General features: G+C 35.6%; 1 protein-coding gene across 3 annotated transcripts; it reads right to left on the bottom strand.

Annotated features, from left to right (window-relative positions):
* Positions 1-43: 43 nt before the first annotated feature.
* Positions 44-27,997, bottom strand: LOC306848774 (inositol polyphosphate-5-phosphatase A-like). 3 transcript variants are annotated; one of them, XR_013782279.1, is made up of 17 exons: positions 27,528-27,997; positions 18,209-18,250; positions 15,199-15,299; positions 14,200-14,287; positions 10,894-10,957; positions 9,493-9,596; positions 9,125-9,177; positions 8,674-8,793; positions 7,653-7,737; positions 7,465-7,560; positions 6,553-6,627; positions 6,389-6,462; positions 5,682-5,793; positions 5,479-5,547; positions 5,298-5,364; positions 1,401-2,614; positions 47-1,333 (listed from the first exon to the last, which is right to left on the bottom strand). XR_013782279.1 is itself a non-coding variant. In XM_079383541.1 (16 exons), the coding sequence occupies exons 1-15, from the start codon at positions 27,585-27,587 to the stop codon at positions 5,323-5,325; spliced, it is 1,185 nt and encodes a 394-aa protein (XP_079239667.1). In that variant the 5' UTR covers positions 27,588-27,997; the 3' UTR covers positions 44-2,614; positions 5,298-5,322. The 3 variants fall into 3 exon arrangements, 1 of the variants encoding a protein (XP_079239667.1); XR_013782280.1 differs by having other exon boundaries at positions 1,510-2,614; XM_079383541.1 differs by having other exon boundaries at positions 44-2,614.

The following is a 27,997-nucleotide window of genomic DNA, read 5'->3' as shown; positions in this document are numbered from 1 at the left end:
TATTCTATTAATGTATACGTTAACAAACAACACAACCTCTCAAGTTGATGAATATATACATTTTATTAGGAAATAAGACATAATATATTTAATAAAAACATTCATAGGTGCCGCAGAAGGTATAGTACAGTAAGAGGATCTTTCTTTAGACCGTTTTAGGTCAGTCCAACATTCGGCAGCATGTGAGGTACAGCTAGAATAAATGCATTGCAACTATCTTACTGCATTTTACATCCGTTACAACAGATCTACCAAACACAAGGTTTGTCACAAGTCACAAAATGGAAAAGAAAAGTGAGGAAATAAACAAATATTTGGCACAGTGTGTCAATCACTTAAGAGAGTCGAGTTTTTTTTTCAACTTCTGCAATTTTTAGGTATGAATATGACTGCTTGTTGTGAGATTTATGCTTGTGTTTAAACCTATAATTTCAAATGGCAAATGTTCTGGTCTTATCGACAAGTTTCCCTCGGCCCAGCAGTCACCATTTATCTTAAACTTTTCTCCACTGTCATCTTCTGGATAGACACTATATAATAACCTAGAATGTATTTTTCAGCGGATCCCATTACAATGCCTCAAACAAGTCTAATTGTTTTAATAAAAGAAGAAAGTCAGAGACAGAAACTAGAAATAACTTAAAAAGGTTAACATAAAATAAGCAATGTCTAATTTCACAACTGCTACGAAAAAAAATAACTCTTTTAATATGTTCTACAAATGCTCACATCACTGCAAAGTAAAATAATTCCCCAAAACGAGTGCAAACATGAACGGCTACATACACATTTAACTTGGCATGCTAATAACTGCACATAAATCTCAAAAGACTGTAGTGTTTGTGTTTATCTGTAAAATCTCAAATGCTAAATGACATAGATGCTGCGCGACTCCGTGGCCTCCTATTGAACCACGGTTTGAAGCAATGCCCTCGAGAACAGTAAATTATGTTGACCATACCATGAATCAACTACAACAAGTCCATTATTGACAGGTGGGCCGTACGGTTTAACCCTCGTGCGTAAATTATGCATGGGGTTGTTCAGATTATATTGACGGAATCAATAAATTCAAAATCATGGCCCTGTCATATCTGGATATAATCGCTTGTGGAGGTTTGGAAATTGTTTGATTTGGATTTGAAATGACATTTAAAGGGATATTTTACTATAAAAGTGTGTCAATCTCTGAGTCTTATAGGGACGGTTCACCCAAAAATGCTAATTCTGTCATTCTCATCCTCAAGTTGTTCTAAAGCTGTATGAGTTTTTTTCATCTGTTGAGCACAAAAGAAGATATTTTGAAGAATGTTGTGGTAACAGTTGACGGTAGCTGTTGACTTCTGTAGTATGGAAAAAATACAATACAAGTAAATGGCTACCGTCAACTGTTTGTTTACCAACATTCTTCAAAATATCTTCTTTTGTGCTCGACGCAAGAAAGAAGCTCAAACAGATTTGGAACAATTATGAGTTAATTAATTGGTGATTCAATAACAGTTAAGAAGCGCTACGTATTTACAATTTAAAGTAATTTCATAAAGCACTGAATAAAGCAATTTACAAACCAGCATATTACCACACAAAATATGAAGATTGGTCAAACGGATTTAACGCTGGACCAACACCACTGAGAAACTATAAAGAGCTTTTAAACTTTTTTTTTTAAACAATACCAGTTACCCAAGATTTGACAATTAAAACAACAAAAACATCTTAAAGAGTGCTATGCTCCACATTAGCATTCGCTTTGCACTAGTGCTCTAATTAAAAGTCTGGGGGCTTCCAGGCCAGGCCACTCTGGGTGGGATTTCCATAATTCACAAGTGCTAATGGCTTTATAACTCGTCCCTTGCTGTCCTGTACATATTCCATCGATCCAAGAGTCTGACTAACAACCCCGCAGAGACAATGACTGAAGCTGACAGCCGTAAGTGCTGAGGCCAGTATAAATGCAAAAACATGCGCTTATGAATCCATACTCACGCATGCAGGAAGTATAAGAACTGAAAAGCAACTAGCTGAACAGTGTTTTACCAGAACGATCGCTATACCCTATGAATGAACTGCAATGCAAAGCGTTTCCGGATTCTGGATTGAAACAGCAACCAAACCTTGTGCGTCGCAGCAGCTTGTGTTTGGATATGCTTAGCTTACTTGTACTTGTATTCACATCCTTAGCAATGAGTACTGTAAAAGCACACCAATGGAGTTGTAAGCTTTGTCATAGTAATCTGCAAAGGTTTACAAACTCTATGCAAAGTATAGACCTAAAAGTCAGGAGTTGAGAGCTTTGAGAAGTGCCTTTGTGTTCTTTCTCTTGGTCTTCCTCGATTGTGTCCTTTTTTGCTTTGTTCAGGTATTTCTGAAGTCACGCTGAACGTACTTGAAGTCTTTGTTAAATGTATATTGTGAAACCAGAGAACACAGCTTTCAGAAATAAACAGTTCCTGTGTTTTGTGCCCACTTGCGTTTGGCAGGAGGTTTCCGGGGGTGGGTGGTGTAGGGGTTTGCTCATGTCTCGGTGTGTGTGTACTTGTTGTAGAGCCCTGGCATGATCGGTAGAGATGTCCACAGTATAACCTCTAGGTACACATCAACAACACAGGAAGCCCTAATGAAAAGAGAAAGAGTGTTTAGAAACATATATATTATTTATACAGTGCCCTCCATAAGTATTGGAACAGTAAAGACAAAATTGCTCTGCTGGCTGTGGAGTCAAGACATTTGCAAATATGATTAAAAGATGAATATGAGACAAAACTACAGAATGTCACATTTTATTATTAGCCGTTTCAACACATATATGTTTTACCAGCTAAGAAGATCAGCACTTTTAGAGTTTCATCCCCCTATCTGATGTGAGCACAAGTATTGGAGCAGTTTCCTCACACGTCTTTCTCAGTGATCAGCTGTATCCTGTTGCATTAATTCTTCAGATATTAAAAACAGGGAATGTGTCAGTGTGGAGTAAACAGTGTAAATATAAGGAAAGAAATTGGTTTATGAACATATGAATTATGAAGAAAATGTTGCATGACAAAATAATATAATAGTATAATATTTGTATAATATTGCAGAGAACAGTTTTGTCTCATTTTGTCTTTTGAAACATATTACATCCTTTCACATGTTTTCAATTTGTGTACAGTCTTTTATCAGACAGCTTGTACTATACTGTATAGTGTGTATTGTTTTGTATGATATGTTATAATATCAATTCTTCTGTATTGCGTCTGTATTCAGTATTGTCCTATAATGTTGTATAAAACATTTTAACAAGATATATGGTTCCACTCATTAAAATTCCCTAGTAAAAATGTTTAAAATACACTTATTTTATACTAAGTTCAAATCTATTAACATATCGCTTGAGACTTACTGATATAAAAATTATAATTATTTGGAGTAATGCTTGGAGATATTTAAAGTGTACCTAGAGTATACTTGCAATAATTCCACTTTAGCACAACCAAATATACTTCAATATACTGCATCTTCAGTTGGACTTCAGCACTACTTCCACACAATTAAAGCGCATTAAGTACAAAATTAGTTCCAGTTTTGCTGAATTTAAGTACACCAGTTTAGTATACTAACAGTACAGTTGCAGTGTATTTTTATTAAGCACATAAATATGTAAATGTATTTGTAGTATATTTAGCATCAAATAAATTTAGTTAAAATACATTTTAGTATTTTTTTCACTAGGGTTAGTTGTCCTTTCCATTCATACTGAATATTCAGCTTCATCTGGGTTTTCTTGTAATTACATTCAAAGCGGTCTAAATGGTTTAACTATTTTACTGAAAAATGTTAAGAGAGCAATTAAAGTTTTCAGTTTTAGCTGACTGAAATGTTTTACAATGTATATTGTATTGTATCTTGCACATATAATCTTACTAACTTAACAACAACAAAAAATCTTATTGACTCTTTTAGACCCCAATTCTCTGATTTAAGTAAAATACTAATGTCTATAATTTAGGTCTATTTGAATTAGCAATAGCAGACTAAATGACAGACCAGCAGCAGTAGTAAACCCATCTAAACCATAGACAAGCGTAACCTATAGAACACACATAAAACTGGCAGCAAAACAAAATCATTGCCCTAAAAATGGCAATAGAGGACAACGATGCAGGATAGACCTGTGTCCTGTGTATCTGTAATTAATGAACACTGCTGCTTTTACGGAATTGCTTGCGTAGGCTTAAGAGACAGAGAATCCAACAGACATAGATCAGGAGATGAGCGGTGGGACACGTCTTCAATCACGCAGCACTGAGGTGCTTCATCTCAGCTCAGCGTCACAGGAAATGAGGGCCGAGGGGCTGCTAATGGCTCCTCGGGGAAGTTCAGAACAGAGCCCTTGAGTGGACAGACGGCCTTTCTGAGACTACATCCAGTAATGGGAGATGTGTACTTGGGTAGTTGACAAATAATGTGGGCATGAACCTTTTTTCAACATGCTACATTACAATATATATACAGCTGTGTATATTATATATCACCTTTTTGCAAATATATATATGTATTTATCACCTTTTTCAAATATTCCATGTTGACTCTATCAATATTAAAAAATTACACAAATTATCTAAAAAGTGATCATTTCCTGTTATCAATGTTGATAATAGGAAATTGTGTTGATAATAGAAAACAGTTGTGCTGCTTCATATTTATGTGAAAACAGTGATACATTTTTTCAGGATTGAATGAATAAAATGTTCAAAAGAACAGCATCTTGAAACAGAAATCTTGATAAATGTAAATTTAAGAAATGGTTTTCTGCCATTCTTGAGCAATTTAATGCACTCTTGCAGAATAAAACTTACTGGCCCCAAACTAATGCCTAATATTACTGGTTAATATTTATGATATATCTATGATATATCTTGGCCTTTTAGAAGCTGAGAACGATATTATGCTTTGATATTTATGTTTATAATATTTTGTGTACTACATTGTCAAGTGTTTAACAAGACTTTTTAAAGCTGCTCATCATGCATAATAATATTACATAAGTTAATTCTATTGGCAATTATTGTTTTTTTTTTTTTACATTTTTAAGCTAATTTGTGTAAGCATATATTAAAATAGAATTTAATTAAATGCCAAAGTTGTTTTATTGTATTTCTTTGCCCACAAAACTATTGTTATATTGTCCATACTGATATATATATATATACATAAAACATATGATAGTTTTATGATTATAAGAAGCATCTTTGTCATTTGAGATCATTATTAAAAAAACAAAAAAACAGCAAACACAGTACAATCACATGCCTCACCCTCTGACTCTCCCTGTATTGTGTGTCAATGTGTAATTGTCTTCATTGGAAAAAACAAGAAAACCGGCTGGAGGGAAGACAAAAAAGATCAACATTAATATGGCAAATAGTTAGTATAATACACCGATTCATTCATTGTCATTTGTTTATTAATTTAGCTAAAGATGGGATGTTTGATCACCTTGTGGTCTCCCATACAGATGTTGGAGCCCACTGTGTTATAAACAACACCACTCTCACCTTCCTCCCTCTGCAGACAACAAACAATTCATCAACTGGTTATTCATTCAATCAATCCCTTGGATCTGTAATAGCTAAGAAAATATTTAGTTATGGTGTAACAAAAATGAAGCTCAACAATCCCAGTAATAAACGTAAACTCACCTGGTGGATGATGTCTTTGGTGCTGTGGGACATTAGGATGCGGTCGCACCATGCCGGGCATCGCGTGTTCATGTACTGTGTAGGTTTAGTGTAGTCTTCACTGTATGGATAGCTGAAAACATTGAAACAAGATATGCAGCATGAAAATTGCACTGGTTTGGACTGACAATTACAATACGTTATTTAAAGACATTTGACTTCTGTTATCTGACACACTGATTCAAAGGCTTGGGGGTGGTAAGATTTTAAAAAAAATTCTGAAAGTTTCTTGTCATTTGATCCAAAAATACAGCTAAAAAAAAGTAGCAGATAAATGTGATTATTTAAAATAACATATATTGTAAAATGTAATTTATTGCTGTGATGCAAAGCTGAATTTTCAGCATCATTACTCCAGTCTTCAGTGTCACTTGATTCTTCAGAAATCATTCTAATATGCTGATTTGCTGCTTAAGACACATTTCTTATTATCATCAGTGTTAAAATGGTTGCGCTGCTTCATATGTTTGCGGAAACTGTTATACATTTTTTCAGGATTAGTTCATGTTGTTTAAAATGATACATTTGGATCTTGCAGAAAGGTCACCTCTTTCAGGAGCTGAGAACAATATTACGCTTTCATTTTTACATGTTGAATACTTTGCACTAATGAATATTGTGCACTTAACATTGTCAAGTGTTTAACAAGACTTCTTCAAGCTGCTCACCTGGGAGGAAAGTGGATCTCCTCCTCTGTGATGACGTCGTGGAATTCAGAGATCTCCTTATCGTACTTCAGCAGCTGAAAGACAGAAAAACACATGAGCACAGACTTAATGATATACTCTTTTGATTACACGCTATGTCTCATTTCTTAAAACAAAATTCTAACCTCTTTTCCGTTGTTTTCTCTGAACACGGCCTGGTGCAAGTAAGCAAATAACTTGGTCTCTATATGAAGGAGGACCTAGTGATGGAGTGATTAAAAAAAGGCCAGAAAGAAAGAATGAGGAAAGGAAGAGAAAGCAATGGAAGAGTAAAGAAAGAATAAACACAGGAAAGACAAAGAGGTGAAAAGAGAAGGACAGAGGTTAATGCAGGGCATATAAAAACTAGCAAAGAACGGAGAGTAACTCCAACTTTGCTGGCACGAAAAATGAAGCACACGTCTGCAGGAGCGATCTAAATGCAAGCTCGCATTTTCTGGACTGGCAAGAAGTCAATATCAACCCTCCAAAAACCATAAATCTGGCTGGACAGTGTACTGGATATGTCTGAGCGCACACAAAAAGCAAATATTAATCATCTCCTGGACGCAAAGTCAGAGCCTTTAACATTAATGTTTACAAAGTCTTGTGACAAGTGTAAGCCTCTTGTATACACCAAGGTATTTATTTGATCAAAAATACAGTAAAGCAGTAATATGTGAAATATTATAATAATTTTAAATAACTGTTTTCTATTTTAATATATTTTCAAATTTATGCAAAGCATCATTATTCCAGTCTCACATGACCCTTTAGAAATCATTGTAATATGAAGACATTTCTGATTATTATCAATGCTGAAAACTTTCTTAATATTTCGTTTAATATTTCTGTGGAAATTTCCTGCAGGCAAATTGACAAACTTATCATATAAAACCACTTTTGTAATGGCTTCTGAATGACTGAATCTTCATTTTCTGCTTTTCTCAGAAAAAAATGCAACTGTTTGCAGTTAATTGAATTAATTCATCATCATATAATGAATTAATAAATGCATTTAATACATATAATGAACTACTTAGAAAATAAATGATCACCTTGTGGTCATTGTCTTTCTCCTCACAAATGATTTTTTCTACCTCGTTGCTACTGTCTTTTTTTACCGTCTGGATATCAGCCGACATGGAGAGATTCTGTACACAAAGAAATACACATATGCATCTTTATATAATTTATGTGTTTATGTGTTCAGTGGTTAGATATATCATATATTAGTCAGATCTACCTGTACAAGACTAAGAGTGTCAAGGCGGAAATTGAAATCCCCAAACAGGAAGAAGGGGAGAGGACTGTAGCTGCCATCTGATATCCTGCAAGACAAAAGCTGGAGTTAGAAATGGGACCACCAACCACATTATACTCCATGTCTTTTCTGCTGAAAGATAACATGACAGCACTTTACAGTGATGTATTTCTGTGTGTAAGAAAATATTTAGCTGGAAATAACGTTGGCCACAACTCAACTCTATTCAGCTTGTGATGAGTGAACTACCATATTATAGCTTAAAGGATTAGTTCACTTTCAAATTAAAATTTCCTGATAATTTACTCATCCCCATGTCATCCAAGATGTTTATGTATTTCTTTCTTCAGTCAAAGGTTTTTGATGAAAACATTCCAGGAATCTTCTCCATATAGTGAAGTTCAATGGACTCCAAACGGTTGAAAGTCAAAATTACAGTTTCAGTGCAGCTTCAAAGGGCTATAATTCATCATTAATAAGTTTTTAACTTCAAACTGTCACTTCCAGCTAAAATACTTTTATCTATAAATATTGATCAGATCAAGCATAATTTACAAGTCAAAACAGTTGTAAACAAATATGTTGGTGGATTTTGATGTGAGAGGACTTTCCACAGGGAGGAAGTGTTTTTATGAATTATGGACTTTAACTTAAAATGTCTTAATGATGGGACTTGTTTCTTATAAACATGCAGTTTTTCACTCCACAAGACGTTAACTGATGGACTGGAGTGGTGTGGATTACTTGTGAATTATTGTGATGCTTTTATCAGCTGTTTGGACTCTCATTCTGACGGCACTGAAGTTCTCAAAATCTGTCCCGAGGAAAAAACTATCTTGGATGGCTTGAGGGTGAGTACATTTTCAACAAATTTGAATTTTGATTTTTATTTAAAATTTCATTTTAATTTCATATTGTCTTTGCATTCATTGTTATTTTTATTTCTTGAATTAATTTACACAAACTCGTGACTAACTCAAGTGAATAATTCAGAAGCACAAACCTGTTGATGACGTATCTGAGCGCTTTCTTGCGGTTTGCAGAATACACTGACGGACTAGAGTTGCAGGCTATGAGGTTGGAGGCGTCATGAAACAGGTGAACGTTCACCAGGTCAAAACCCCTGTACACACACACACACAGATAAACGCAAGACATATTATATTGGGGAGGGGGGGTCTATCAATCCTGTCAGTCTCTCTGACTAATGCAGGACATTAGCTGATAGGATGGAGTTCACAGGCTCCATTCATTTATCACTCAGTCTTCAGGTTCCAGCACTGCTTTATTGTACTGCTGCCACGTCCACAATTAATGCACTTCTAATGACACTCGATTCCACTAAAACACAGCTAACACAATGTGCTTGAGGCCAAAAAAACACATACACGATAGGCTGTAAAGAAAATTATAAGGGACATCTCCAATGGTGGAGTGTGTGCGCGCAAACATACTGGTTGTGAATGAGCCATCGTGTCCTCGTGTAGCCTTTTCTGGACCACTTGAACTGTAATTAAATGCACACACATATGCATCTTAAAATTAAGGATGCATTAAAGACCACATATGAGTAACAGTGCTTTTTTGGAATTTAAAATAACTGTATTTTTTGTAATTTTCAAGAATAGTACAGAGGAACATATTTCTCTGGCTTTCAAGGTTTATGCAACAAATACTGTATGTATTGTACATTTAAGCAATACAAGTACGAGCAAAATAAACCGTAATAATGTATTCAAAACAGAAGTGTGTGACACATATATGATTCTGAAGTGAATAGAAAAAAAAAGAAAAAACACTGCCACAACACACACACACTTACATCAGGCCAAAAGTCCTTAGGGAATTTCTCTTTTTCAATTGTAGTCACTCCTTTCAGCGAACCCGTGTACTTGTTATGGCCTGAGACGGCTTTAAACTCCTTCACTACAAGGAGGAGGAATAAACAAACAAGACATATTGTAAGAAAAGCATGCAAATGTAAAATCAATATACTAATGTTGGAGTTGTCGTGCAGCTGTAGGCTGTGAGCGCAGGATCTATGAGACACTGATTTGATAGGACACCAAATTCATTGGTCCGCTGATCTTAATGGCTCTTCTATTAGTCCTCTTCTTGAGATCTTATTCATGAGATGCTGTGACTAGAACAGATGAAGGCTAGTGAAAAAAGCTTATGAGGTTAAATCCTGTTCTATCAGAGACTCTAACCAAATGAGTAGAAGGAGAACGTTTATTTGTGTTGTGTTGGATGGGAATTTATCTCTCTGTTAATGGCATTTAATCTATTGTTTTTCGACCTGTTAGATTGTGTAAATTTCACTGAAATTCATAACTTTATTAAAAAAAATTTTTTTAAGTACAGATTTTATACAAAAAAATATATAAATATAATTCACATGTTAAAATATTGAACCATTTTACCCACAACATAATTCCCTGTATATAAAAGACCAAATCATCAAACAAACAATTGATTTAACATTTACATAAATACTAATACTGTAATACATAAGTCAATAATTTTGAGAACCAGTACTGTTTTTTCAATTATAAGAATGAACCTAAATTTTGAACATTTGAATTCTAATTACTGTAAACCATCCAGTGTTTTTACTTTAAATTATTCATTCACGTTATTTTCAATGATTATTCTCAAAAGACCATAATTCTGTCATTTTCTGTTGCTTAATACTATATTTTTTATAAGTATAAATTAAAGGCAGTACTACAGTACTTTAATCATGTATAGATACTTGACCATTTAGATAATATACCATAATTTGTCATATTAAAATACTAAAATATGTCAAGAAACAATTGTCACAATAATGGTCCTAAAAATATGGTTATAATTTCCTAATTCTATAAAAACCTAATTCTGTCTATTCACATCATTCAGTGTTCAAATACTTTTGAAGAAATCTCAGCTCATCCCGGTTACAATGCATGACTAGATGACCACTCTACAACTATTGTATTCTATATATTTTTGGACTATATCATGCCCATTTATTTATTTATTTGCTAAATAGCCGTGTAATAAGCAGGATGATGCACATTCAGCTAGTCATTTTGCTACATAATTCCTAAAAGGGTGATCAGGTTGAGACCGTACATGATTCCTTACTTGTTTCTATTGATTTTACAATATGACCTGGACTTGTTCTTGACAGATTTAATGAAAATCAACCATAATACCTTATATTAGTATAAAAACTTACAATTGAAGTCATATTGTTGGATATTTTTCAGTGACTTGTGGATGAAAAACATGCTTCCCAGAGCCTAGAAAGAAAGAAATCAATTAGTCAAACAAACAATCGTGCATGATTTCATGTGATCTTCTGATTGAAGCTTTAATAATGATTGGATACTGGGCTACCTGACAGCTTAAAGTCAAGCACAAGCAGGGGTTAACAGAGATCCCTAATGTCTAAAGATCTGGTTTGATTTGGAAAGGTGATGCACATATCATAATCTTTAAACACTGACTTTCAAGACAGTCAATAATCTTTCTGAACTATCCCATCACAGACTTGCCTATAGTTTTGGTACCCAAAAAACACCCAGATATACCAATACAATTCTCCCAAACCTCACGCACAAACACACACTTCCCGCGCCTTTTCTGACAGCACGCTGAATGGATTTAATGTACTAGCTGCTTGCTCCAGTGAGCGCACATCAATCCAGTCCCGCAGAGATCAATGCAGACAGAAAATTAAAACCATTACACAGGGATTAAACACAGAGCCCTGCTGTTGGCCCAACACCAGCCAAGTGCATGGCAGAGAAAAATGACCTGCCGTTGAGAGATGTTTTGACATGAAGCCCGCCACACCATAAACACACACAAAAACACATACACACACAGCCATGTTTTCTTACAAATATCCATCCCAGGAGAAATATATAAATCTTGTGAGAGAAATTATGCTTTTATAATACGACAGTGCTTTCTAGATGACCAGTCTTGAGAGACTGGACATTACAGCAGGCACATGCACTAAGTGCCACGGCTATGGAGGGACAAGGAATTACTGGGGAGGGAGACAGGGAATTAGACTGGGAAATTACTGGATTCTGACTTTTTTGAACAAGAGGTCAAATCTTGGATGATTAATATATTTTTTAGCATTTTTAAATAATTTTATATTTTAATTGTATTATAATAGATGTATTGTCAGTGACACTTTTTTGTTTTTGGAAGACTTTAAAAAACTTAAAATGGATTATCCATAATAATTATACAATACTGTTCAAAAGTTTGGGGGAAGTACAGTTTTTATTGTTATTATTATTATCAAAAAGTTCCATTTCAAATAAATGCTTTTCTTTAACATTGACAATAATAAGAAATGTTTCTTGAGCAGCAAATCAGCATATTAGCATGATTTCTGAAGATGATACCGAAGACTGGAGTAATGATGCTGAAAATTCAGCTTTGCATCAAAAGAATACATTACATTTTGAAGTATATTAAACTAGAAAAATACAGCATTTTTGATCAAATGAAAACAGACTCTTTCAAATATTAAAAAAACCTACTGTCCCCAAACTACAGAACTGTGGTGTATATTTTTTGTTATAGACCATGAGCGAAGACAACTGACTTCAAATGACATACTTCCAGATTTCGATTCTTCCACAGTTTGAGGCTAAAGAACTAAAAGCCAATATATTGTATTGCAGTAAAGTATCATTAAATACTGTTGACGAGGATTTACTATATTTGAAATACCACTGAGGCATGGGAAAAATTTGTCTCTTTGATAGCCAAAACAAATTACTGTGTGATGGCATAAAATAAACAAATCTTGCTAAAATTTTGTAACTTTTTCTAATGAAGGTCCTCATTGCACTGCATGAACTCACTCACACACTCTCTAACACACACACACACACATAACCACTGGCTGTGTAAACACCCACCTTCATTCTCATTTGTCTCACATCATCTGTATTGATTTGTAATTAGTTTTCTGAGGGTTGTGAATCATCGCTTGACTGGGAAGAGAGTGTGTGTGTAAATGCAGAGAGCGTCTGGCACACTCATTGTACAAATGGTGTTTAGATAAAAAAATCACTTTTAAGTCAATAAATTTTTATTAAACGCTGCACTGGCTTGATTGATGAAGATAGGTGTAAAGCTGTGAGTGTGCTGATCTCTATTTTAGTGTACGTGTGTGTGTGTGTGTGGGCACGTTGAAACAGGCTCATGTGAAGGGCCAAATCTGGTTTGACAAAGATTATTTGTGTGTGGCATTTCAACATTTGTACATACATTTATATTTTTTGTAACAAAAACTGAAGTAGGTTTGGCAAGGGGTCCACATACAGAGAAACTCACTAACCCTCCTGCATCAACAAAACAAATACACACTCGCTCACTCACACACGTAGACCTTAAGTTTATTTATCATGTTCAGATGAGAGGGGCCTAATCAATAGTTTTAATCTGGAGTTAAACGTATTGACTCGGTCTGCTGCCTGGCCACTCCCGCACATTAACCCAGTCCATCAAGGTACAGACCTAACACATAGTGTACAAACACACACACACACAGCACCTCTCACCTGGGTGGGCTGGGGGTTAATACCCTGCCAAACACCAGCAACTTCTCTCGTTTTACAGATTTTACTAAGTTTCTTTGAGTAATGAAAGGGGTGCTGCATGGCTCTGTCTTTGGTCCGTCACTGTTGTTAGACAGCAGCTGACTAAGAATGGACTTACTCAAGTCAAGAGGTCTTTGTATTATTGTTTAGAAATTATATTAACTTTTTAGAAAGTTTTTGTTGTTGTTTTAGAATTTCTGTTTGCAGATTTAAATTAGATTCTGAATCCTCTTTTTCAATATGGTCTTTCACAGACTTTAAGACCCCATTGTATGTTTTATTTTGCATAACTTATCTTGTGATAAGACAGATCTTATTTTTAAGATCTGCTGTAGCACTCTGACCAGTTCAAATCAGCTCAAGGGTGGTGAAATTACGAGTTTGATTTGTTCACAAATTGGACTGATCCAATGATCTGATTACAGCAACTAACAGCTCACAGGGGGAAACAAAAATACATTCTAAAATAAATTTAACTAAAGTCTGTTACTCACACAAAACTATTGCATGGCTTCAGAAGACTTTCAATATAGTGCACAACTTGTATAAGTACTATTATTGTGCTTTTTTAAATGTTTTGGCATTAAAAGCCCCTGTCCTCATTCACTTTTGTCAAAAAAAAAAAGTTTTTATTTTAGGTGGATGGACTACTACTTTGAAGCACTGCTGTGATTATAGATAAGAGTAGCACTACAATAACAGGAAGGTGAGTGAGGTGAGTACTGGCAGAATTCAAAATAGTTGTATAGCTCCACCTAGTGGGCATTCAAACCAACCACAACTCTGGTGGTGCAAGAGTCGACACATAAGGAGATTGCATGACGGTTAGATGTGTTTCCTTTGAACTAAATCACTAAGGAACCAAGTGAAATCATCTTCCCAGATACTACAACAACAGCCATATCACTCACTGTGAAACTGTCAACATCCTTGAAATGACTGTCTACATAGATACAGACTCTGTCGTAGTCGATCATCTCAGAGCTGGATTCTACGGACCTATAAAAAAGAGATAAAAACAATATCATTCTTGGATAGATGGATGGATGGATAAATAGATGTTTATATATATATATATATACACCACAAGACAAAATAATAGCTTCATTTATAAAAATGACCCCATTCAAAAGTTTACATAGATTGAATCTTAATACTATGTGTCGTTTACACCCCCAGCTCTTAATGCATTGTGTTGCCTTCTTGAACATCAGTACACATTTTCACCTTATATAATAGTTATATATGAGTCCCCCAATTGTCCTCTATGTGAAAAGACGGATCTCAAAATCATACAGTCGCTGTTGTAAAGGGTTCAGATATGCAGAAAATGCTGAACTGCTCAGGACCAACAAGGGAATAACTATTACAAAACAGAAAGACAGTCGTGGAACATGCAAAAAACGACACACCGTATTAATATTCAAGGGTATGTAAGCTTTTGAATGGGGTCATTTTTATAAATTCAGTTATTATTTTGTGTTGTGGAGAATATGTAAACATCTGTTATGTGAAATAGCTTATTCAGGGCTGTATTAAATAAAAAATAACATGCAATTTTCATGATCCCACTTATTTTGTTAAAATGATTAACGCTCTCCATATTCTGCAAGGGATATGTAAACTTTTGTGCACAACTGTATACACACACACACACACACACACACACATACATACATATTATATATATATATATATATATATATATATATATATATATTTAAATAGAGACAACAAACACTGTAATTTGTTAACATTCTGTATGTTATCCATGTAAATATCATGCTATACAAACACGGTGATCGATAGTTTGCTACTATCTGATACTGACACTGTACAGTACCATGGCAATGCTACAGTACTTTTAATAAGGTTACAAGTTTGTAGTCCAGATTTTGCAATATACTCACCAGAAAAAGTTCTGTGTGTGGTCCATGTTCAGCATATAGTCTTTTCCACCAACTTCCTGAAAGTGCAGGGCGATGAAGCGCGGCTTATGCATGTGCACCGTCTAAAGAGATATGATTAACATGATTAACATAATGCAATTCATTATTTTCCAGTGTGTTTAACCACTGTTGCACCTCTAAATTCATTAAAGGCTCATATCCTGAGAATCAAATAAAATAAAATTTCAAATAGAAAACATACTGTAATTACCAGAACTCAAATTCATATTTTTTTTAAACTGAGCAGCGAAACTGTTTCATTCCAAACTTCCAATTTTTTGACATCAGAAGAATGAATCAACACATGACCTTCCACATTTACAGTGATGTCAATGGTACCTATTCAGTCTTCAGAAACTTGTCTAGAGAAGGAAGCAAGATAGATAATATCACTCCTAACCATTAGAGTATTGTGGGTAGCTATATGGTCAACACTGTGTTGTTTGTGTCAGTTTCATCTTAACGGTGTGCCCCACACGTCACCATAAAAAAAAATTTCACAGCTTAACGAAAAGTCTGCTATTTAAAAATGGATCAGCACAATCTTAAAGACACAGCACCAAAAAATGACCCATTATAACATTTTGTTGTTTAATAAAAGCCTAAAGCTGCAGTGACTATAATGATATTCCAGCTAAATAAATAAAAAATTGTCCATTGTTAACAGTGTAGTTATGAAACACAGAAGTCAATTTCAAACCAAGCAGCTTTCAATTGCCCAGTGCGGCAAATTCATGTGAACAACTTGAACATGAGCGATATCTGGATGGGGAACTTGTTTGCCCTCGTGTGAAACTCCCAAATGCATGGATTTCTATAGAAATGACTGGATTTCAACTAGGTTTGCAAAAAGGTTTAAAACTGTTCATGGTTCACTTTGATTTTTCAGACAGTTCACTCATGCAGTGGTTTGTCACACTGAAATAGTAACAGGACACTTTATAAGACAAGAAATATAGTGCTGGATGAGGTGGAATCTATTGTAGAAAACAAAACTATCATGTTTTCTATATTGCTTTTATGTCTTCTATTGACGAAGCAGTTATTTATTGTGTGTGCAGCTTGTGAATGGCTCTAAAGATGATTTATATCCATTTATACTGAAAACAGTATTTTAAAAAAAAATTGTCAGAAGTTTCCATTGTCAGAAGTTGTGAATGGTACCAAAATAGCGAAACGTACCGTATCACTATTTTTTGGTAGCCTACCCTTCAGTTGGGGTAGCTAGCACAGCAAAGGATACTAAAAGGGTGGAGCTAAACTCACTGCAGAACGTTGATTGGTTGACTAGAATCGTCACTTTTGCGTGATACAAGCAAAGAACTTATACAAAATTCTTCAATACTCTTTGATCCAAGGGGATAAAGCTGCTTCACTCATTCCTCTCTGCTGGCCATGAGTGTTGGGCTTATTTAGTGCGCAAACACAAAAAAATAAAACTGTATATTTTATAATTTTATATTTTCACACAGACAATAGCCGTTTCTCAATATGCGTTTTTGTGGACTTGTGAAACGCCATTGCCCAAAAACCTGCATAATTTTCAAAAGATTACTGTTATTGTGTCATGAAATGTAGTTTTCATGTTGTTATGTAGTTGTTTAAAACTCAAATCTGCATCTTATTTATAAAGATAGCACCTATTTAAAAATTTGCTATCCCGATTTCGGAGCTCCAGGCGATCACCGGGCGCTCTGTGCTCATGTATCCGCATAGAGCAGCCTACACTCGTGAGATACAATTTGTTTTGTGTATATTTAACAGGCATTCATGGTCTCATGAATCTATTATTTGTTCCTGGTCATATCGTTTTGGCTGAGCACAAAAGTTATGATTAACTTTATATATTTATTTTGAACTTTTGTACCGTAGTACAGCGCTGACTTCGTAGCATACGTTTGACTGAACTGTTTGCTTTTGTCTTTATTTCCTCTTTGTACTTATACTTTTATAATGACTATTAATGTTCATTAAAATTGACATAAATGCAGAGTTGTGCTAATCGTCGCGCTTTGTTGTTGATCGCTACTTTCCGGCATACACCATGCCTATCAAGTAAAGGTACTGTTGGCAGTGGAAACGCAAGCTAGATCAGAGTGTTCGGTCCCGAACCATACCGTACTCTACTGACCCGTACCGCTCGGAGGAAACAAGCCTGTGGGCACACTTTTTTGTTTGGGGGGGGTTGTGTGTAACGTGAGTTACGTAATAATACTACTCTTTTCAAGTAACTTTAGTAAAGTGACGCATTACTTTTTAATTTACAAGAAATTAAACGTGAATTTACTTTTCCTTCATCCTGAGGTTTATTCATTACACTTTTTGGTGTGAAAGGGCTTTTACATTTGCTATAATTAGAACTTCTTGCATTAAAAACAATCAAGCCCTGCTCATATTTAAAAAGTAACGCAAAAGTAACGTAACGCATTACTTTCCATAAAAAGTAGCTAAGTAACGTAATTAGTTACTTTTTTAGGGAGTAACGCAATATTGTAATGCAGTACTTTTAAAAGTAACTTTCCCCAACACTGCTGATGAAAGACTATAAACTGCCCCTGGACAATATATTTTGACATTTTATTTTAACAAAATTTACAGTGTCATGCCCATTTAGAGCCAGCTGGATTTCAAATACAATTATTGACTACAATTATTGATTATAATTAACTGAGATGGCAATTAAATGTAAAAGAGGCAACAGAGATTGTGTACACATATCTAGCAGCAAAATCATCAAATCTGAGATTCATCTTCCATGCGCTCACAACATGACAACAGCAGATAACATAACATAATTTTATGGTGCACAAAAGACAGGCTGTATAAATGAAACAAACACCTTTAGGTTTACAGTGTCTGTTTAGAGTAAAGTTTATAGCAGGTTTGAACAGATGGAGAGCTCTGACAATGTCTGTGTGACCATCAAATGTGTGTGTTTGAATGAAGGACACATGAAAGGCATCAAACTCACCGTGAAGAACTCTCGCAGCCAGTCTCCTTCAATCTCACCCACCTGAGGACAACAACCAGATTTCCCTGTTAGGCCACTTTTATAATACTAACAGCATGGTCAGATTAACCTCCGCTCTGAGCTTTAAACTGCAGTGTGGATTAGATTTACTGGATAAAGGATTTCCGCAGCACATTCAGTAACTGAGTGCTTTCAAGGCAATTTTGCTACTGAACGTCTGTATCAAACCATTTAAAGCATCATGATGTCCAATAATAACAAGTGCTTCCATCATGATTACTTCCATCTTAAATGGATAAAAAGTTCTCTAAACTAGACGGACATATTGACAGTATAGTTATACCACACAGATTGTACACTAGAGGTGTGTTTTGCACTTTGCACATTTAGTTTGTATTTCACCGTTGAAATTTAAATGATAATAAAACAATCAAGCAGCTGTATATGTGATATTTATCATGAAGAGGTGAATCCATGAGGTGAAAGTACAGTACATCCCTTCTACTTTTATAATATTGCCAAACTACACAAGAGAAAGAAAAAAGCTATACACAGTATAGTGTCAACTAAGATGACGGTATATGCAGTCAACATATGCTGCTGACAGACCAGATGTCTAATTACATCCTTAAATGAGGCTATTGTGCATTTAAAAAGATGAACAAAGACACAAAAGAAAAGAATCAACATAAAAAAACTATGAATAATATATGAAAAACTGAAAGCAAAAAAAGCATGTGTGTGGTGGAAAACATTGATCAAATTTTGAAAAACCATTATCTGAAGCACTGGCTTTGAGAAGTAGCTTTCAAACACGGTCACATCTGATACTTTAGATATCGTTAAAAAGTAACGGTAAAGGTAAAACATGAAAAAAAAAATCAGAATCGTGAGATAAAAAGTTGCAATTACTGGAACTGGAACAAACTTTCTGCTGATAGTAAAAAATGTGATTAGAGACGAGTTTGAGGGAGTCTCCGGTGAATGGAGCAGTGCCTGTGTAGATTTGCATCTGAAGATCTGTGTCCTGCCGCTGCAGGCCATGCATTGCCCAAATGCCTGCTATTTGACTGAGTAGGCAAAAGGAATTAAGATTGACCTGACAAAAGCAGCAAGAATCTAGCTCTAGAATGTGATGTGAGTTCAGGAAAGAGATTAGATATTTCAGTTATGAGGGTGGAGGATGCGAACTAGGTGCTATAATATGTTCTATGACGTGTCGTATCTTTTACAGCTATGTCAAGCAGTCCCTTGGGAAAAAGAAGTACACTTTAAAAATGCTTTTTTTTTTTTATTATGGAAATAATATAATTTAAAATAATATACTTAAGTGTGAACTGAATGCAATGTTTTCAGACATGCACTTATCCTTATGTTGTATTATCAGCATTTAAGTTGAAATGTATATTAAATGCAGCTAAACTTAGTTAAACTTGCTTTTTATATGTAATTCTATAGCCTTTGATATATGGTACTGCTGAATACTAACAAGCATTTATGCTAATCTAATGTTTAATTACACATTTATAATGTAATTACACCTTTATAATGATGAGCTTGCAATTTAGTACATTTCAAATAAATTCACTTTAAATGTAATATTGAATAACTGACTATAGTTAAAATACTAAAGTAATGTACATTTGTCAACACATCAAAGTGAACTTCTTTAAAGCATGAGAAAACATTCAAACTTTGAAACATTAAAACACTGAAAGTGCACATAAGTGTGTTAAAGCGTAAAGTAGATTTGAGATTTTAGTACACAATAAGTGCACATTTAATACTACTAAACACTTCTTTATCACAAGGCTTCCAAATGGAATATGGACTTTTTCCACATTTTTTGGTAAAAATCTATAAAACTACAACATGTGAATTAATTTTGCAGTTTTTTTTTACTGCATTCATTATTAGTAGTTAAAAGTATCATTAGCCAAAATATTTAATAAATACATAAGACGCTTTTGTGACTTAAGAACAGTCCAATTCTATGTGAAACTGCAGATTCATAAATAATGCAGGTCATAAATAATGAAGACTATAACTATTCAAAGCATAAGTATAGCATGTAGTAAAAAACAAAATCAGCCACCGAATGACTAAATGTTACACAACATATTCAAAGATATCTCCATTCACTTCCTAATAACACTGGTTGCTACAAAACAGACCGGTTTTTATCAGTGTCACAGATGTGTGCCCCTGTGGTCTGCTATACTATAACCACAAGTGTGAAATTTACTTCACTCCTTCTGTCGACTCTTCTGCAGAGCAGTAAGGTAAAGGACAGGACTGTGATAAAGAGCAGACCCCTGCCGGTCTGTCTGCAGATTGACTGAGACACTGCTGTACAAATTGCTCTGCTTCTTTTCTCTTTCATGCTATAACCACTTAAAACACTGACTACTCCCTTCACAACCCATCAGGCAAGCGGTGAAACCAGGTCAAGAGAATTAGACTGCACGGCCGGTGAAAGAATCACAGGATAACATTGACTTAGAATAGGGCCTAGAATAGAACTGCATCTGATGCAATGTACAGCGTTACTTTGATCTTATAAAGACTTTTTATGGACTGTCGCTCACATGCCTTCGATCTTTGTGTTCTTAGTTCCACTGAATTTGAAGGGTGGGGAGGCCAATGGAAACTTCCTTCATCTCATCTCTCAAAAGGATTTCCCAAATTTGCAATGCATCATTTCCTGTTGCCAGCTCCAGCCCATGCTAACATTCGACTTAAAATAGCACACAAGAACTAAGTTCATTGACTTAGCGTGCTTTTAAACGGCAGGTAAACACTGCATTGTCTTATAGGGGACACTGTCGCGGGGGACAAGATATTTTTAACCAGCTCTGATGAAGTGCTGATAAAGAGTTCATCAGACACGCTTGCACCTGGGCATTCGGTAACAACTGCATGACAGTATGATTTGATCTACCACATATGCAATGTCAAAAACAAGCAGTCTTTGCCGAAACACTAGGTGCATTACAAAAACGTGTTAACAGAATCGCCTTTAGCCTGAAACATACTTCAGGCAAGATTGCGAGAACTGTTGCAATTCAAGTTATCATAAACATAATATTGACTTTTACTCGTTTGGCAGGATTCTCATGATCTGCCATGACAGAACACGAAAATACAAGATCATTTATGCAAATAAGCTACAGCATACTTTACGTGCCCTAGGAATTGCAGTCATACACTTTCTAGACCAAATGTGATAACTCCATAATTATGAGATATAATATGCACTGGAACAACCAACATGCTATTTTTGAGTGAATAACAAAATAAAACATCAAAAGATGTTTGGATTATAAAAAAAGAATGCATTTATATTCTGCATAAACAAAATGACATTTATTTTTAGCAAAATGTGGCATTATCATTTTACTGTAATGCATAAAATAATAAAAAAATATTTTGAAATATTATATTTCAAAATTACGTTTTAAAGTACAATTAAGTATACATCATGGCAATATTTTCTGTACAAAGTCCAAAATGTGCTGTCATTGCCATTAAACTTACATTTATATATATATATATATATATATACACACACATATAATTACACACATACATACATATACAGGGCTCCAAACTGCGACTAAAATGGTCGCATTTGCGACCAAAAATATTAATTTGCGAGTGAAGTTTTTGCTGAGGTCGCCACTGGCGACTATATATAATTTGAATGAAAGGACTTTTTTCCCGATTGTTTTGCGCTCACATCTTTTGTTATGTTCACGTATTAAACTTACATAAGACGATGCGCATCAAAGTTTTACTGGAAAAGAGTTTCAAACAGTCCTCGTCTCTGCCGCACACAGTCTGCTGAACGCAGTGAGAGAGACCTGAAAGGTGATAATATAAACACCAGTACCCCGCGTCCACACGGTCCGTGTATGCGTCCGTATCGCGCGAGCGGAGAGTATCGCACTTAATGTACAGGCGCGATCTCTTTAGCACCTCAGTTAAAGCAGCAGGTGAACCCATTATATATTTCGATTTACTACTATAGTATGCAACAGGGACGTGCACAGGGGGGTTGCTCAGGTTGCCCTGGCAACTGCCCATATGCCCTTTTCGACTCAAGTTGCCCTTCCGAGGAAAAAAACAACAACATCGTACAATGGATGCAGATTTTCACGTAGGCCTAGATTAATAATAATAATAATTAAAAAAAAATCGAAAAGCCTCATTCACTTCTATTCGGGCACCGAAAGTGAAAGTCAGTAGGGGAAGGGCAAACTCTGTTTACGTGGCTGCTGCAGCGCTGCACGTGACGGGCACCTGAGCTGAGCCTGCATGAGCGGGCGCGAGATTGTCGCGGTTGTCGGGTGAGGCGTCTCATATGGAGCGATTTTTGTGCCGATATTTATCAAACAAATCCAGTGTTTTGCAAATAAACACAATCTGCTTTGCAAAGAAAAACTCAACTTTCAAACAAACGCAAAGTGATTTTCAAATACAAAACTCTATTTGAGAGAAAATGCAGAGGTGTGGACAAATATATGTATTGTGTGTTACAACTGTGAGACTCATTTGCCTTTTTATGAGGAAACTTGCCTTGATTTTCTCACAAATGCGACAGGCTGATTTTCTCACACGTGTGCGGGTAGATTTTCTCACATATGCAATTGAGCAACTTTCTTTTCCAAAACAGCAGATGGCGCTGTCGGTCAATTTACTCTAGTCTCCCGAGACCTGAAACACCTCTTTACCTTTTCAGACCAATATGAGTGGGGAACAGGTTAGTTTCTGTCTTACTAGATCTATAATTAACCATTTAGATTTAGATTTTCACAAAGTGACCCTACTACAGTGTCAGTGAAATTCACAACAAGTGCTGTAAAGTTGTTAACATGATTGATTAGCTCAAAAATCAGAGGTGAGGAGGCACATAGGGCAGGTAGGCCTAAGTGATGATCACCAAATATGAGATGAGAGGACCATGCTAGAAAGTATAGGGTTAAAGAGTATAGGGTTTTTTTCAGGTCAGAGCAACCGCCCCTCAAAATTTCTGTGCACGTCCCTGGTATGCAATGAACATGATCAAAAGGTAGGCAATAAGAAAACCTATAGTACAACTTACTGAAATGTTTTATGTAAAAGCTCATGTTTCAAACTGAGGAAATGTATAAAGCTTGTAAACATTGCATTGTAATACATTTACCTCAGAATAACCACTCAGTGTCCATAAACTCATCAGTCAGCTAGAAAAATAACTATAAAGAGGAGCGTTTTGCTATATTTATGCGCTGTTGCATATTAATATTTTTACTTATTCTGTTGTACATGATTCAACTCCTCCTATAAAATTGCATTTTACTAATGAAGAAAAACAGACTGAATGTGTGAAAGACGTGACCACATTTATAGGATGCACTGCACTCAGTTGCCAAGTGATGCTTAAGGTCCATGATATTGGTATAGATTCTGTGTAACGAACAATTCTTTGTGACTGTATATTTCAAGTTGGAAAAGACATTTAATTCACACTTTAAGTGAACCTTAGTCCCCCGGTCGACCTGATCATCTACAAGATGGATTAAAATGCTGATAAAGCCTATAAAGATAAGACATAAACACATGACAAAATGATTGAAATGTTAAAATAGGGGAGAAAAATAAAATGATAATAATAAAATAAACCACTTTTATTCTGTGGCACCTAAAAAAATAATTTGGCGCCTAAGTTTTTCTTTTATAGGAGCCAATGGCTCCTTACTCGATTTTTTTGTCTGGAGCCCTGATATATATATATATATATATATATATATATATATATATATTTGTAAAATATACTTATTTTATTTTGACTTTGGGGCGAATCACCAGGACTCAGTGGATCATAGAAACCATTAGCACTACTTAAGCTCATTATGCTTTAGGAAATGCAGGCCACGATATTTCAACATTTATCACCTCATTAAACATGCTGAATCATAGTTAAACACTCTAAACTCAAGGATGTTTCAAAACTTGACAGGTCTGGTAAACCCTTCTTGTGGCTAGGAAAAATGTAACCATTTTTGGAAGTCTTCTACAACATTTATACCGACCTAATCAAAATAGAAGCGAGGAAGGGTTGAAGTCCTTGGGGAAAAGATATTCATCTGTTTACAGTCACAATGGACTGTGACATGTGCTTTTTCTCAGCCAAACATGGCTGGAGGAAACTGGGTACGGGGCCAAATTTCCACTTGTAGCTTCGGTCCTCCATACACACAATGAAGCCAATGCTCTAAGAAATCTGACTAAACCACAACTCTGGAAAATCTGGACTGAACATGCACAGTATGAGGGAAAATTAACTCCACAGCAAGATTTTAACTAGATTCTTATTTTCTGAATAAAATGTGTGGTGAAAAAAAAGAGAAATAAATAAAAAACAGTGCTCTAGGTGGATGTTGTATGAGATCTCCTTTTGAGTAAACGTGTAATATTTTTTTGTGTTTTATCATCAGGAAATGTGATCATTTAGAAATACTCTGGTATCAAACATGCCTTTAGCGCAAGTAGCGTATAAACTACCTAAGTTAAAAACCTGATGAACAAACTGAGCTAAATCCAATGTAAAAGTCTCAAACTGTTGTGTGACATCCTATTTAAAAAAAATAAATAACAATCAGTCTGTGCATAGATTTCCCAGTTTATCACAGTCACCTGCTGCTAGCATTAAACTCAATGTTTTGTCCAACTCTGTCCATTTAAATTAGTGGACAGTTTTCATGTTTTAAAGGTATCATGGTTCCCTAAAAGTAGACTCAGCATGTAGTAAGCAATTCAGTCTAGAGACTAGTATTAACTAACACTAGCCCCTTTCACACAGTAATACCAGTAAATTGCCGTAAAATTACCAGAACGACTTTACCGGTAAATTCAAAACTGCGCTATTCACGCAGGCAACGGCATTGTCTTTTTTCCAGTAAAGCAACATTCACACATCGGTTTTAAATTACGGTAAATTCTTTGACATCATAAAACAAAAATGAGTGTTGTGTTTGTAAACATGGAGGGGTAAACACAATCAGTGTTTTTGTTGATGTTTTCATTTTTGTGCCAAATGTTCACATGTTGCTTCTTTTGGCCCAGAGACATCGCATTACACGACTTCAAACAGCGCGAAGTAAATGCGTCATCTGCATCAGAATGTTATGATTGGCCCAGAGCTGTGGAATTTTGAATTTCAACGGCTCTGGATTGGCCTTCTGCGTTAATTTTCCTTCTGCGTTCACACACAGCAGAATTCCGGTAATTTACTGGTAATGTTACAACTTCTCGTACCGTTAAATTGAACGAATTTACCGTTATTTTTGAAAAGGTCCTGTTCACACATGATCTCTTTACGGCAATTTACCGTAAAATGTAATTTCCCGGAAAAGTCTGTATGTGTGAAAGGGCTTATTGACTAGTTTCATGAGAATCCAAATTCCAATAGGGACTACGTATATGGACTCTAATGAAACTAGTCACTAGTACTTAAATCATTATTTACAAAAATAACTATAACATAATAAGTAATGGTGAAACAGAAAAGGATACTAGTAAAAATACCTAAAAATGGGTAGCTCTAGCAATTTTGAAGAATGTATAAACAGCTTGCCATGAACTTCTAATTATATATCTAACTATATATAACTTTTATAGTATATATTTAGTCTTTATTTATTTTTATTTCAGGTTTAGTTTTAGTTATGTTAGTACATCACAATTCAATTAGTTTTGTTTTGATTTTAGTAAACTCACAATTTAAAAAATTTAAATAAAAATGAGAAATGTTGCCTTGGCAACTAGTTAAAATAAATGGACTTTTTTTAGTGCTGTCAAACGATTAATCGTGATTAACTGCATCCAAAATAAAAGTTTTTGTTCACATAATATATGTGTGTGTACTGTGTATATTTATTATGTGTATATAAATACAAACATGCATGTATATATTTAAGAAAAATATGTGATGTTTATATATTAAATATATTTATATATAACATAAATTATATGAATATAAATATATGCGTGCAAATACATGTAAATATTTTCAAAATATATACTGTATGTGTGTGTAGTTATGTATACATAATAAATATACACAGTACACACACATTATGTGAACAAAAACTTTTATTTTGGATGCAATTAATCACGATTAATCGTTTGACAGCACTAGTTTTATATATCTATATATTAGGTAAACATTAATGTTTTTGTTGGTGTTATAGAAACAGTAACATAGGCTACTATTCACAAGCACATGTGTATTAGTTTTCTTACAAGTAAAATGTAAGCACAAGTACAAACAAAAACGTGTTTGATGGTTTCAGCTTCACCCTGCTGCCAACATTAGGCTACTATTCACAAGTAGGCTACATATGTTTTTGTTTTTCTCTTCAGTATGAACTAATATTACCCAGTCTTATTTTAGATGCCCATAACTGCAGGGCAGATGGTTTTGTAGTACCCTGTATAGTGCAGCAACAGCTCAGTGCACCAGTTTCGCGGTAGCGCTTTGAAAACTCTCACAACTGTCTGTCAGTTTCCTGTTTTATTTGAATACACACTCAGGTCGGTTGCGCGGTGTGTGATAGGTCGCTAGACCTTTGGGGAGGTGCTGTCAGAGAACACACCGTGAATGGGAGGCGAGATCACTCTAGACTGGGGACTCGAGTGCGAGAAAGGCCCAGTGGAGCGAAGAAAACCTGAAGTGTGTTTCACTGCAGCACCGTCCTTCAGAATGGAGGAACCGCACAAGGAGGTCCAGCTCTATCACTGATGAGAGAGAAGCGTCGGTGCCGCTCGCGCAGGACGCGTTCTTGCGTTCAAAAAGAGCGAGACGCAGCGCAACTGAACGGAGACGCGTTTTAAAAGTTGAACTCTTTTTAACTTGATAAAACGCACAAAGCTGAAAAATCAACGGCGGCGTCAGTCTAGCTGGTGTTTGCACTAAAATAATACTAATACTCAATAAAACAGCGCAGACCGACGCAAGAAGGCGTCCCTTGTGAACTGTATCTTACACTATAACAACGGTTGAGTTATAAAATAATACAGACTGAAATCATTAAGCGCGCTTGTCGGAGCGGTTTAAAGCGTCAGATACTCAGGAGGGTGTTTTGGCCTACCTATATTCATATAAGCACTGTTTTTAAGCACACCTAGGAAACACAGGTAGCGTTCAGCACCAGGTTAACTCACGCCAGCCAGACGCGTTCAGTTGCAAAAGCAGTTGTGAAATAATTCGCTGCGTACTCATTTAGGCTGCGGATATTTGAGCTGGAAAATGATAAGGGATTTAGAGGCGACTTACATTGTCAAACAGTGATCCAACGTTTGCAGTGACTAGTAAGACGTCCGTGTGTATCTCCATGATGAGAAGCGAGCTGGAGAAAAGTCTAATCTGACGAAGGAAATCTTTGGTGGAAGAATAACAAACGGCTTACAGATAAGATTAGAAAAGTCTAGCTATCTCGCCCTGAAGACGGAGTCCACGAGAGCGACGCTCGCATCTCCAGTCCTGCTGTCATGAGGAAAGAGCTCCAGTCTTCAGTTGCTCGGCGGTGAACACGGAGGGATTTCTCCTCCTGTCTGCATGCTAATTGGACTAGGTTTCTAAGCTGAATTAAGCCAGCGTCGACGCATGTATAGCCTCTGAGTTCCTGCCGTGCCAGACTGAACCAAACTAGTTGCGCTGTCAATGTTATGCTCCGCGCGAAGCTCCGCCCTGCACATGTACTGCGAGCTACTGTACAAACGCGCCGCGTCAAAGTTTCCGTGTGT

Source organism: Barbus barbus (assembly GCF_936440315.1).
Source record: "Barbus barbus genome assembly, chromosome: 28".
NCBI classification, from domain to species: Eukaryota; Metazoa; Chordata; class Actinopteri; order Cypriniformes; family Cyprinidae; genus Barbus; species Barbus barbus.
This window is presented reverse-complemented; position numbering and strand designations above follow the sequence as displayed.

Coding starts and splice junctions, on each gene's coding strand:
- LOC306848774 (XM_079383541.1), bottom strand. CDS start 27,587: ATGGAGATACACACGGACGTCTTACTAGTCACTGCAAACGTTGGATCA. Junction 6,628..7,464: donor AGAAAGACAATGACCACAAG/GTGATCATTTAT, acceptor CTCCATCACTAG/GTCCTCCTTCATATAGAGAC. Junction 5,794..6,388: donor GAGATCCACTTTCCTCCCAG/GTGAGCAGCTTG, acceptor CAATGTTTTCAG/CTATCCATACAGTGAAGACT.